Source organism: Poecilia formosa, unplaced genomic scaffold (assembly GCF_000485575.1).
Source record: "Poecilia formosa unplaced genomic scaffold, Poecilia_formosa-5.1.2 Scaffold279, whole genome shotgun sequence".
NCBI lineage: Eukaryota > Metazoa > Chordata > Actinopteri > Cyprinodontiformes > Poeciliidae > Poecilia > Poecilia formosa.
In genome coordinates this window covers 724,016-737,436 of record NW_006800218.1, presented here as the reverse complement: position 1 = coordinate 737,436, position 13,421 = coordinate 724,016, and the positions used below count along the sequence as shown (strand labels likewise).

General features: G+C 41.0%; 1 protein-coding gene and 1 long non-coding RNA gene across 2 annotated transcripts in view; one reads left to right on the top strand and one right to left on the bottom strand.

The window, feature by feature from the left end:
- The first annotated feature begins 302 nt into the window (after positions 1-302).
- On the top strand, positions 303-11,347 carry amotl2a (angiomotin like 2a). The gene is made up of 11 exons (XM_007571379.2): positions 303-563; positions 1,671-2,459; positions 2,615-2,753; positions 3,763-3,907; positions 3,999-4,091; positions 6,421-6,716; positions 7,422-7,600; positions 7,789-7,890; positions 7,967-8,127; positions 8,442-8,621; positions 9,477-11,347. The coding sequence occupies exons 2-11, from the start codon at positions 1,738-1,740 to the stop codon at positions 9,551-9,553; spliced, it is 2,094 nt and encodes a 697-aa protein (XP_007571441.1). The 5' UTR covers positions 303-563; positions 1,671-1,737; the 3' UTR covers positions 9,554-11,347.
- Positions 11,348-12,411: 1,064 nt separating this feature from the next.
- The window catches only part of LOC103151362 (uncharacterized), a 4,275-nt gene continuing 3,265 nt past the window's right edge, over positions 12,412-13,421 (bottom strand). Inside the window, exon 2 of the long non-coding RNA XR_001664647.1 lies at positions 12,412-13,318. This is a non-coding gene — a long non-coding RNA (uncharacterized LOC103151362). The remainder of the gene's footprint in view (positions 13,319-13,421) is intronic.

Below are 13,421 nucleotides of genomic sequence, written 5' to 3'. Positions count from 1 at the left end.
CTGTGACCTTATGAATCATATTTCCTTTAAGCTTATCACATTCCTCAAATGTTTCTGTGAATACCTACCAACGCTCTTCCATAGAAAAATGCAAGCTTGTCTTTATATATTTAAATGTGTAGGTTTATATATGCTTTAATCTTAAAAGTTGCAAGGATGTAAAATATTCTCACAAAGAAAAAAACAACTTTTTTTTTTACATGACACCAGCAGCCAGCTGAGGGACTGCTGCTGTAGCTCTGAAATCATTTTCAGCCCCCCTGGGGTCCCGCCTCCCTCCATGCTCTTCCTCTTCCTCCTCTTTTCCCCTGTGCTTATGCTTTTGATCCCACAGGGCCTCGGAGCTTGCATTCCTCTCATTCCAGGCTCAGGGAACAATCGCCTCTCAGTTATTTATCCACGCAGCTCGAAGCTTCACGCGCTCACTTTTGCCTCTGCCCAGTCAGCGCGCGCACATGTCCACGAGCTCCTGGAAAAAGCGATAGTTGGTGTTTCTGAAAGTAGGGGCAGATTATTTATTAAACGAGATACTCTTATCGGTGTTCGCGGTGGAATGAGGCGAGGTAAGCTGCTTGTTTTATTTTTAATTATTTATGGTTTTCGTCCAGCGTAATGTCTGAATGTTTAGCGACTTTTCCGAACGGCGCAATTTCTTACATGTGTAGACTCCATATGGAGAATCCTGGTGAAACACCTATACGTAGCACCTATAAAACAACCCATATTTGTTTTAAACTATATACAAACAGCATAATATTTCTCCGCTTTTTATTTAGTAACGCTACTAAATAAAGCTAGTTATTTAGTGTTAACTCTACTAAATAACGCTGGTTATTTAGTAGAAATTGGTTGGTTTTATTCGAGTGTTCGTTTGTTTTAATATAATTCTTATTTTCGTGTTTTACCCTTGTATCTGGAGTGTGTGGGCACGAAAATTCAGTTTCCATTACTGACATCACTCTCCAGGGTATTTCCAGTAACAGTTCATGCCATACGGCTTTAAGTATTGTGCAACTGTTGTAAAAAAAGGAAGCATATTTCATCACTGGCGACCTGTCCATGCGCTATTACTCATAGGAAATGGGCTTGAACTAGGCACCAGTGATGCTGCCCGGATAAATGGATATATAGACAACAGATTAATGGATGCATGTTTAACTGTTAAAAATAATGAAACATATAACTGTAGTTGTCACTAATGCTGTTTAGCAGGTCTGGATTGTATTGAATGGCACCTGGTAAATTTGCCTTGCTCTCTACATTCTTCCGTCTTTAACACCTAAAACCAAACTCCTTTCTACTCATTTACTTACCATTGTTCATCAGTTTGTATCTCTTTGAAATTGATTTTTTAAATGACTTTTGTAGATATAATAATCAAATCTCACTACAACTTTAAAAAAAGCCATTATTATCATTAGACTATATTACCCCTTATGTAGACAAACCTGAAGGTCTGATGCGACTATCAGTCACAAAACCACTCTTGCGTACAGAGAACAATTTGGAGACTATAGTAAATTAAGTTTCTTTGTTAGTCATTTTTGTGGATATGAAATGTCTTCCTGAGAAACAAAAGACCAAGCTACAAAAATAGAGAATGCGAAGGATGAAATGGCCAGCTCTTGCTTGTTGAAGACTGATCAAGACCCTTATGTTTTCCTTTTCAGATTGTTGAGGATTCAACATCAAGCTTGGTTTTTGTTTAAGTTGTGCACTGATTTCGTACTGACTGACATGAGGACAGCCGAGGACTCCTCAGGAACCGTCTTGCACCGCCTCATCCAGGAGCAGCTCCGCTATGGGAACCTGACTGACACTCGCACTCTCCTGGCCATCCAGCAGCAGGCCCTGCGTGGAGGGAGCAGCGGCGGGGGTACGGGCAGTCCCCGCTCCTCCTTGGAGAGCCTCACTCAAGAGGAAACCCAGTACATGCAGATGTCGACGCGGCAGGAGCCCCAAGGACAGGAGCACCAGGGGGACTGCCTGCCCTCCGAGAGACCCATGTGTCATTTGTACCAGCTCCACAGGGAGGAGCTGCCGACCTACGAGGAGGCCAAAGTGCACTCACAGTACCTGATCTCTCGGAGGGAAAAGTCGGAGCAGGACGGCCTTGGCGCGGACGCGGTGGGAGTTCAAAGTGAGGGACAGTGGGATCTGAAGCGGGAGCATGCTCGCTCCCTGAGCGAGAGGCTCATGCAGCTCTCTCTGGAGAGAAATGGACACAGAGACGCTTCGGCTCTGACCTCTTCCCACAGCTATCCGCAGCTTTATAGGAATCTTGTTTTAAACGCCGCGGTGCATGACAGACAGGAGACCCAACAGGGAGCGGACCAGCGTGGCCCTCCTCCAGACTATCCTTTATGTGCCCGAGTTCCTGAGTACATGCTCAGCTACTCGCAGGAGCACGTACAATACCACAAAGACCCTCCTCCCCCTTTTTACTCACAGCACCACAGGTAAGCCACACAACCATATAATCGATTCATTCTCCCATGAGGCTTATCCAACAGTGAAACGGGAGCAAGCGAAGAACTCCTGACAAAGCATTCTTTTGTCATTTCTGTGGTTCTCAGGTGTGTTGTGGTGAATCACTCATGTCTGCCCTTTGCAGGTATGTGTCTGCCCAAGCCCAGGTGGCTCAGAACAGCATCAACGCATCCTCCAACGGCAATGACGTGTTGATGAGAGAGAACGAACAGCTCAGGAGTGAGCTGCAGGTGTACATCCAGAAGGCTGCCAGGCTGCAGAAGGTGAGCAAGACCGCCCCAACCCATGGAGACACAATACTTTCCTCTTTAGTCAAACTCTCCTACTCATTGTCTCTGCTCTTGCAATCATCATCTCGCTACAGAAGTGCAAACAGCTTTTGTAGGGTGTGTGCTCTGTCAACCTGTTTGAACAGCATTGAAAATCTACAGGGACGATCAAGCTTTTTGGTCTTAACATGGAGACTAGGACTTTGTGACATGGTCTTAAATCAATATCATAATTTATTGAGCAGTTCAACTTTATAACAATAAATGGCCGATACCCCGAAAATAAAGAATGTGATAATCCAGCATAAATACCTCAAACTAGTTAATGGTCTGATTTACAAATCTAGAATGTTTCATGATAAAGAGGTTGCCATCAGTGAAGGAAAGAAAAGAGAAACTTTGCTGTATGACTGTTAGCCCTCCTATTATCTGCTAGTGACATCTAAAGCTTAATTAGCGCCTTCCTCAGTCTGGTAGTACGTCTCCAAGGCATGCATGACTTCCTGTGGCAGACGACACCTTTCTGTACCTATAAAGCAAGTTAAAATGAAACAAGATGACCCGTCAAAGCCTAAAGGAGCAGCAAAAGTTTCATTTATATTGAATCTTATGACTTTTTCAGCTCTGATGGAAAACAGCTTTGACACTGAGGAGACTTGTTATAGTGCTTAGGTATGGTCAGTGATCAGATTTTGAATTTTCTGCATGTGTGGTCCCATTGAAGAGGTCTTAGTGAATGATTCATGTTATGGAGCAAGTGTGAAGTGTTTTCTCACCATTCCAGACTCTGAAATCCCAACAAAGCATCTCAACTCTTTTGTAAAAGGACAGCGTACCACTGCTTAACCTGGAGCTCCATAAGTGTTCATTCAGGAATTTTAACTGCCTTCCTCAGTTGGCATAGTGTCTGAAAGCTGTCTGTCTGTAAATGCAAATTGTGAGAATGACTCATTTGTCTGTTTGATGCGTCCAGACGCTGATCGTCGTTGTGTTTCTTCCCTAGTTGGAGCTTGAGATCCAACAGATATCAGAGGCGTACGAGACCCTGATGAGAGGCTCTGCTAAGCGGGAAGCCTTGGAGAAAACTCTGAGGAATAAACTGGAGGCGGAGATTAAGAGGATGCATGATTTTAACAGAGACCTCAGAGGTACTTGGTCCGTTCATTTGTTGAGGCACCTGCTTGTTGTAGTGACATAATGTGTGTAACCGGTGTGTTGTGAATGTTTTCCTTTGCACAGAGCAACTTGGAGCAGCTAACAAGCACAGAGCGGCCGGTGACGCGGAGTGCTCAGACCCAAGGCAGCATGTCTTCGTTAAACTCCTGGAACAAAGTGAGTAATCGCATTAGTCTTATTGGTCCTTTCACAAGCTTGTCCAAGACAGATGGTAATTGATGTGATTTGTCAAAGCAGACCTCTCTGTGATTCATTGAACAATAGCAGGAACATTAGACAAGCAGGAACTGGTGTCATCCTCATTAATTACACACATGTCTACATCTCAGCTGTCAGCATAGACACTGACCTTTTTGTCAGAGCTGCAGGAAAGGTGACCTGAATTCTTGGACTTTCATAGTATTTCAGCCAGTTTTGTCATTTTAATTATCTCCCCGAACTTGAATTTTTTATTTATTTTTTTTTTTTGCATCACTTCAACTTCCTTTCTCTAAAGCAACTAATAAGTCTGGGACTCCAGGGCATCCTGACCCAACTCAGCATGACCCCTGGCTTGCACACTCTCCTTGTTTGGACATTTTATTACCCCATGGTCTAATGATGGTCAGCCAGCTGTGAATATTTCATCTCTCTCTCTAGGTTGGAGAGGGAGCAGATATATCTTGTTTCAGCCGATGCTGCTGTTCTTTCACTTGATGTTAAATGGATATTTCTGATAATTTTATATTTAAAGTGAGGTTCAGTTTACATCAATTAATCTTATAACTGTATATGATAACTATCTTTGAGTATTTAGTTCAAGTCAAGATAATTTGGTGCCAAAGGCCAAATTAGCTCACTAGCCGTTATCTAGCTAATGACTAGTTAACGATAGCTAGGTAATTAGCTCTCACTAGCTAACGTCTAGTGAGAGAGGAGTTGAGATTAAAACAAACTTCTGCCATTTTAAATATTAAGCATTGGTAATATTCTAACTTACAGTTATAATGTTTTAACTGTAAGTGATATCTATCTTGGAGCATTAAATCTAGCTTGATAACCGGGTGTTATCAAGCTAACGGCTAGTGAAAGAGTTAGGACCAAAGTGAACTTCTGCGGTTTTAAATTAACTTCATCTTCAAAATGTTGTAGGATTCAATTCTAATCCTATTTTGAGAACGTTCTGATTTGTAATGGGTGTTTTTTTGGTTTGTTTATTTTTAAAAAGGAAAACTGACAATTATCTACACTGTAAATTGAGGTTGGAGGTGTGCTCCGTCTGTAATCTTCCAATGTCAAACATCCACTCAGAGCAGAACATATAAAACATTTCCAGCCATAGTAACTTTCTTATCTAAAAGTAAAGCAATATAAAAACCAAGAGTATAGTTATTTAGAGAAATTTTATTTTGTAGATATTTTTGACTACTTTTACTCATATCAGGCAGGAACATGACCTAAGAAAAGGTCATGTTCTTAGTGCGAGTTTCACACTGTTGATTACTTAGTTGTGTGCTGCCTTGGCTGCTGTTTGAATACCCACCCAAAGTAAATGTGATTAAGTTTAAAGGTTAATAAAAAAATTATTCACATAAACTTGTACGATGCACAAGTATTTGTCTTGCACTAGCCGTTAGCGTTAGCACCCAGGAGCAACTGATCTGAAAGGTATTCTAAAACGACTTCACGAGAGTTATCTACCACCAGTAAAACATTAACTGCTACGTTTTAACAGAACCTTGCTTTAAATTTACTGAGCTGTTCCTTTAAGAGTTTGCTGGCATATTGTTGGCATAATTTTCACGGACCAATTTAGGCCTTTACTGGTTCTGAAACATCAAGTCTGAAATGTTTTTGCCATAAAATTTCCCCCGGGGGCCACACCGGCTTAAACCACAAATAAAAACATGGTCATGGGAGGTGTTGTACATGTATTTTTATTTATTTTTTTAACAAGGACTGCTTGAGGAATATTTTGAGCCGCTTGTTTACTTCACGTCCTTAGAAGCATTCCAGAGCTTTTGCCAGTACAAAGCTATGCTTGTGTGTGCGTAAGTGGATCAGAGGAAGTCTGCATTCCCTCCACAGGCATGCACTTGTGTTGTGTAATCAGCCCCCGTTTTAAAGTGGCACAGGGGAGCCATAAAACTTGCTCTCCTTTCTAAAATACCCAATAAAATGTGAAGAAGGTTCAGGATTAATAAAGGGGAGTTTAGTTTCTTTTATTGCTTATTTCATGTTTTCATGTACAAGTTAAATTCCATTTGCTGTTAGCTTAGAGAACAAATTGCTAATTATGTTTTTGAGCCGCATGCTTTGATATCTGTGAGTATAAATGTGTCTCGTTGGGTCACATTTCAAAGAATGTAGCTCAGAGTTCGAGTGAGTCATTAAACCAAGCTTACAGCGGACCCTAGACATTAGCATTTTTTTTTAAAAGAGAAAATTCCCCTGACACTCTTTCCTCACATCACCGGTTTTCTTTTTAAATCCCTTTTTATCTCAGATGAAGAGCAGCAGCGGGAGCGCGAACAACTGGAAAAGCAGATTCAGCACCTGCGTGTGTCTGGCGAAGAGTGCCAGCGGAGAGGTGAACGGATGGAGCAGGCGCTGACCTCAGCGCAGAGCCGCAACCGGCAGCTGGAGGAGGAACTGCACCGCAAGACGGCCTACATGAAGAAAGTGGAGGGGCTGCAGAGCTCCCTCGCTCAACTACAAGCGGCGTGTGAGAAGAGGGAGGTCCTGGAGCTGCGGCTTCGCACCCGACTGGAGCAGGAGCTGAAGAGCCTCAGGGCACAGCAGGTTAGCGAAAACAAAGAAAAATGTCATCAATATGTGCATCTAGCTGCTTAGTCCGCTTTAGTCGAACTTTAGTTCATTTGCCTACAAAGTTTGGTTCATTTGTGGAGATGTGAATGCTTAATCGGACTCTAAAGCAAACCAAAAAACAGACCCTTGCTCACTTACAAACCTAGGCCTTGGTTCAGTCGAAGTCAACTCTGGCTCTGTTCGATTGCACATATGAATGCAACGGACCAGAGACTGCTCCTGTAGCGCAGCGCATCTGGGTAAATACAACCCATGGGTCTAGCATTTGCTGGAGAAATGGCTAGTTTTATACCAGCAACTAAAGAGAAATCCTACAACTGGTACAATCTGACACTACTCTGTTTTTGTTTACATTTTGTGAAGAAAAATACCTGCATGTCTTCTTCAGAAGTTTTTGCATCGTTCCCTTCAGTAGTCTTTGGTGCAGTGCCACCACAGGCAAGGAGGTGAACAGGTTTTTCAAAGGGTTTGTATCGTTTGTCCTCTGACAAACGATACAGTTGGTGCAAACTGCACCAGCTGAAATGTAACAATGTTGCAGTTTTGATTCCCAAACAGTTTACTGTACTATTAGGAGTGAAAACACCATCAGAAACAAACAAAAGACGAGAAGTCAAATATTGGAGTAACTGTTAGTTAAAAAGTCTACTGTCTCTTTTGTGTCTGTACCATAACCAGACAACCAACCTCACAGCATCAGAGCTGAGCTCGTCCACGCTGCAGCAGGAGCTGAGGGAAAAAGAGGAGCGCATCCTGGCTCTGGAGGCTGACATCACCAAATGGGAGCAGAAGTACCTGGAGGAGAGCACCATGAGGCAGTTTGCCATGGACGCAGCGGCCACGGCCGCAGCACAGAGGTATGATAACACACTACATGGGTTCAGTAGCAACTTTTGGGTAGGATCATGCCGTACTAATCACACAAAAGCTTGTTTCTGATTGATGAAAACTTAAGATGAGAAGGAAATATAAAAAAAAAGATCAGATCAACCAGAAATAGTTTGTGTATCAACATATTGCCAACAATGTGTTTTATTACTTTCAGGGATACAACGATCATCAACCATTCGCCCAGGAATTCACCAAACAGCAGCTTCAATGAAGACCTCCCTTTGTCGAGCCACAGACACCAGGAGATGGAGAACAGGTACTCCTCTTGGCTAACCCTACCGTGTTGGTTTCCAGGGAACCCTAAACTCACGTTGTGTCTGTCACGCATTCAGGATCCGTGAACTTCATGCTCGGCTCCTGGAAAAGGACGCCGTGATCAAAGTCCTGCAGCAGCGCTCCAGATGGGAGCAAGGCCGGCAAGAGAATCAGGCGCTCCGTCAGGCCAGGTCCGTCCCCTCCATCAACACCGTGACATGTGGCGCTTTAACTAAAGGTGAGTTCTCGTTCCTACCATTCATGCTTCGAGACAATCTTTAACATCACGCTATGCTATGTGGCAGCTGCCGGAGCCAGACAGAATGCACGCGTGCTAAAAAAAATATATAAAAATAGGGAGAAGGAGGCGACCTTTTCGTGGAGACACGTTTTAATACTGGAATGCATATCGTCTCTCGCTCCAGAATAGCCCAATCAGGAATAGTCATGGGAAGAACTAGCAAAGGGCAGATGTTCCCAGGCGGAGGGGGTTGTCATTGTGGATGGAAGCAGGTGATTAAATGGTGTCTTCTCTTTGTCTACGTTTTTCAGGAAAGAGCCTCTCGGATGACCAGACAGGTGCTGCCGTGTTGAAACCCACGTCCTTCGTTGCGGCCAAGGTGCCGACCCAAGACTCCAGCACCCAGAGTGATGAGGTAAAGCCGGGGCTGGACGTCACAGCAGAGAAGGACAGTTCACAGGTCAATGAAGGGACTCCAGCAGCTACGACTGGTGAGTTTTTAATGTTTGGTACAATTATATAACCATACCAGATCAGTATCTGAATCAGTCTAAAAATGAATTTACAAATGACGGAAAATATTTTGAAATGTGACTTTTGTTTCACTCATCCCTTCTTTACGATACGAGAATGTTTTTTCTTACAAGAATATAGTCATAACAGCATAATAAAAATTCAGTTTTGCCTGAAGAACATCTTAAAATTACAAGAGAAAAAGTCTGAACAAAAGCATCATCAAGATCTGACATGACCATTTTTTCAGGTCTGTGGTTCTTTCTTTTAAATAATAGACAAAATAGTTTGCACAGTTTTCAAAAGTCCTGCTACTGATAATTTGATGCTGACACGTTAAAAGATTTGGTTTTTCCTTATTCGTAAAACCACTCCCAAAGTTCTTGAGATTCTGAAATTTCTCATTTAAATTGTGTAGGAGTTCTCATAAAATTACAACTTTATTCTTGTAATGTTATGACTTTATTCTCGTAATTAAACTAAAGAAAAGTCTTGGCCATGCTCTTATACTTTGTTGCATAATTGACGTAAATTTAAACAAAAGTTGTGAAACACGCTTGTCAAACAAGATGTTGGGCTTAGGCAGGCTGACATCAGGGCTGCAATGGTGGGGAAAAATATCCCAAATTTCCAAAAATTAAATCTTCAAAAACAAAAATTTGATTTATTGCTAAAATTGATTCATTGCCGATCACCCTAATACATTCTTTGACAACTAATGACCACTATTCAGTCTGGTTTCATCTCTATCTTCTATTTAAATTTCAACTACCCTCTACAAGGTCTGTTAGCAACTTAATTTTCTAATTCTTCCTGCTCTCTACCGGTTCTAGGTGCCTTGGAGGAGCTGAAGACCCCGCTCAAGATGTTCAAGAGTTCAGACGCCGAGGCGATCGAAATCCTCATATGAGCCACAACTTGCTGCTCAATAAGACCGAACCCTGACAGAAACGTTTTCAGGAGGAAAAAGAAAAAGTTCTCAGTGGATGTGAGCTCTATCGAGCTTGTGCAGTCCAGAGCGTGGAAGTGTGATTCAAGAGGAGAGCGGAGCTTTCCGTTTGGCTGTTTCTGCACATTTCATGAGTGACCGGGGAATAGGCGATGTTGCACGAGGTACCTGGAAAGTGTTTTAGCGACGCAAAAGGAACTGGGCTGCTCATACTGCATGGTGTTTGTCATGAGTTGTGAATTGTATTTATATGTGTAAATGCTGCTCCTTTTTGTCATTTTGTCAGTTGTATTTTTTTTGTCTTGACTTTACTGTAGCATCTCCTGTAACCATGCCCTCCGCCAGTAACATCTATTCATATAGATGCTCAGAGAAATGATGGCCTTCATTCGGAAGCTGTGTTTTGAGAAACGGCTCCACCTTTAAATGAGCAGATGCCCCCTCTCTTTTAACCGCCTTCCGGGTCCTCAGTGGAGGATTCAAAAACTTCCCCCTGAATGCCAGAGCTCATGAGACACCCGCTTGTTTCACTCCGAAAAAAGCTTCCTGAGGATTGACGGCGTTTCACTGGGGTCCAATTTTTTTTTTCTCCCAGATTCCCCGGCATTGGCGTGTGGGGTTGGGGGGCCTCAGATGGCGGCCGGCCACTGTTTCACTACCCCCTCGTCCGATTACACGCTGGAGCTAATCTTCTTGCATTCCTCGCTGAGGGAATGCTCCGGTTAAAGAAAAAGGCTATCTAAAGTCTGACCCCTCGGCCTTGTTTAAATGGCACGCATTCTTTTGTGTGCTTGGACGCATGCTTTTCTCGGCCCGTTTATTTCCTCCCAGTGCCGGCGGCCGGTCCTGCCGTGCTGGAAGAGGTTTTCGACTATAATTGTCCTGCATCTGCTCTTCTATTTGCTGTCTCCATCACTGTGTGAAATACAGAAGTTTTTTTTTGTTTTGTTTTTTTATTTTTACCATAGTGCCCATAACAGAGTTGCTTAAATGCTTAACAAGGAATCTTCTATTTATTTCTCCTGCTTAGTGTAGGATTACTGAACACTGTTGTATGCAGACTACTGTTGTCAAGGATTTTGGTTATGTTTATATATATATATATATATATATATATATATATATATAACTGAAATGCGCCACAATTCACTCTATTTAGTGCTAAGAGCCACTAAAATCCAACTTAAGGTATTTATCACATGAATCTTATATGGCATTGCCTATTTATTATCCAGTTTTATCTCTGGTGTTTATTGTGTGAACAGCAACGATTTAAAAGCATATTCTGAAGAGCACGAATAGCAAACAAAACCTCACATTTAAATGTGTTTTTTTTTCTCTCTGCTAATTTCATATTTCCCATCATGGTGCATTTGCCGGTCAATGCCATGTCTCAGTTTGTTACATGCTGTCCTCTTATTTTGGAATGTTGTTTACACGAAAGGCAATTTGAAGTGAGAAGAGTTAATATATTATGTCTGTTTCTTGTCCTCGTAATATATATATAAATATATATATAATATACATGTAACTATTTTGTGTCTTGGTGCCAAAGATGTACTCTGTGTTTAAGTTATAATTGATGGGAAAAGAAACAAAAAAACAAAAAAAACAAAGGGCCAAGTAAAGTGCCTTGCTTCAGCTGGTTGAACCCATTTGATGTTGCTGTGAACTTTTGTAAAGGAAACATTTTGATGTATGCCTTAACATTTCACAATAATAAATAAAAAATTCTAATATATGTCTGATAAAAACCTCAGGATGTCTCTTCTTTTTTTACAGTTTCTTCTAAATCAGTTTTAAGACCTCATTCTTGTTCCCTTCTGCCACACACCTGACTTGTATAAGTGGGTCATTAACAGGCTTCTTCAGCACTTCATGGCATGGAGAGGAGGTCATGCAGTCATTAGAATCAGGTGTTCTGCATCTAAAATATGCAGGGGCAGTGGTTCCTGACGACTGGAATTGAGAAATACTGATTAGAGGTAAACCTACCGATGTGCTTAACCAAAATGCAGGTTCACAAACTGATGGATGAAGGTTCTCTTTCAGGATTTCCAGCTTATGGTTCCATCAACTAAAGCGTGTTTTCCAGGTGAAGCTGTAGGAAAACAATCCCACACCATGACAGTAACATTACCGGGTTTGGCTTTGGTTAGGGTTTTAGTTTTCTAAGTTTTTCTCTTTGCTTTATGCCACAGTATCTTGAAGTCATGAGAATCATTTGGAAGTCTTTTTTTTTGTCAAATTTGAGGCGGGCTTTGGTGTTCTTTTTGGCTGGAAATGAGGCTCTTAGGATAATTGTGGCAAGCCACTATCCGTATTTTCTCTATGTGTGAACGATGTCTTGAACTGTGAAGATTGCTTAGAGTTTTCCCCAAACGGAGAGTTTGATTTAGTTTCTCATCTGTTTTTGAATATCTTGAAATCTTGAAATCAGGGCAGGACCTTTTGCTTATTTATCTTTTGGGTGATTCTTTTTTTGTGGCAACATTTCGGCTTCCGGACTTTAAAAAAAAAAAAAAAAAGTATTAATGTTTTAATTTTTAAATATTTTGTTAGAACAATGACATGTTTAACAATAATAAATTAATAATGGGCAAAGCTCCCTTTTACTATATAATATGTTTTATTTGTGAAATTGTAACAGATTATGTAGTTACAAATCATTAATGTCTTTATTGTACAAAAATGTTTTTTTTTTTACTCATTATTACTGACAGTATAGAAAATATTGGTCATTTAAAAAACTTATACCTATATGTGCAATTATTGGTCTTCAATTCCCAACATGGGAGAGAAAAAATTACACTACTTAATGTTTCTGTAATAAAATTTAATAAAAACATATTTTCAAACAGGGTGGAACGTTCTATAACAGGGTGGAAAATCAATATCTCTGATTCTACGATAGGATGATTTTCATCACTGTCCTCCTGCATTTTTCCCATATGGAAAACCTGGAACTCTTGCATTAAAGTATGATAATTAATTAAAATTAACTTCCCTCCTAGTTTGTCTTAAAAAATAAATATTGAAGAAACTAAACATGATATTTAGTGTGTCTATATGTACAGAAGTCAATGAATTTTTAATTTATATAAAAATTATTGAAAACATTCGCACAAAAGCAAGCTAAGCATGGAAATGTGTAGCAAAAACATATAACATACTAATGATAAACACAAGATTACAACACTTGAACATCAAACAAGAACAAAGACCACTATCAACATTAACAAAAACAAACCATCCTGTAATGAATGGGCTGATCAAGACTCCATACATTTTTCAATTAACCTCCATGTAACAGGATTAAGCTGGTAATAACTGTTAATGGAGGCTTTTGGCTCCTCTGTTAGGCAGAGTACCTGGTTGTGATCATACCACCTGATGTCTTTTCTTGGTCTTGGCCAGTAATACTTGTTACTGCCTTTTTTATGTAGACATTTCACTTGAATCTTCACATCCTCCAAGTTTGTGGTGATGCCAGGGTAGTAGTCATGGGTCATATTCAACTACACACCATCAACCAACTTGGTCACCTGTGATAATTTCTGGCTGCAGTGTTGTTATGGCTCCATTGTTGTAAGGCTCCTCATCAGGCTGCAGGATTGCCTCTTTCAAGTGAAAACATGGGCAAAGTATTTGTCCTTGCTCTCTTTGACAGGTACTGATCACCTGGTGGATCCTCATTGTTCCCCTCACTGGAGTCAGTGGGGGTACCTAGTGAAATGAAAACATACAAATAGAAAAGACATCTGTTAATATCACAGACTTCTCTGCAAAAATATTCCATCATCTGAAATTTTTATTTTTACATCATTTC

Coding starts and splice junctions, on each gene's coding strand:
- amotl2a (XM_007571379.2), top strand. CDS start 1,738: ATGAGGACAGCCGAGGACTCCTCAGGAACCGTCTTGCACCGCCTCATC. Junction 3,908..3,998: donor TTTTAACAGAGACCTCAGAG/GTACTTGGTCCG, acceptor TCCTTTGCACAG/AGCAACTTGGAGCAGCTAAC. Junction 8,128..8,441: donor ATGTGGCGCTTTAACTAAAG/GTGAGTTCTCGT, acceptor TACGTTTTTCAG/GAAAGAGCCTCTCGGATGAC.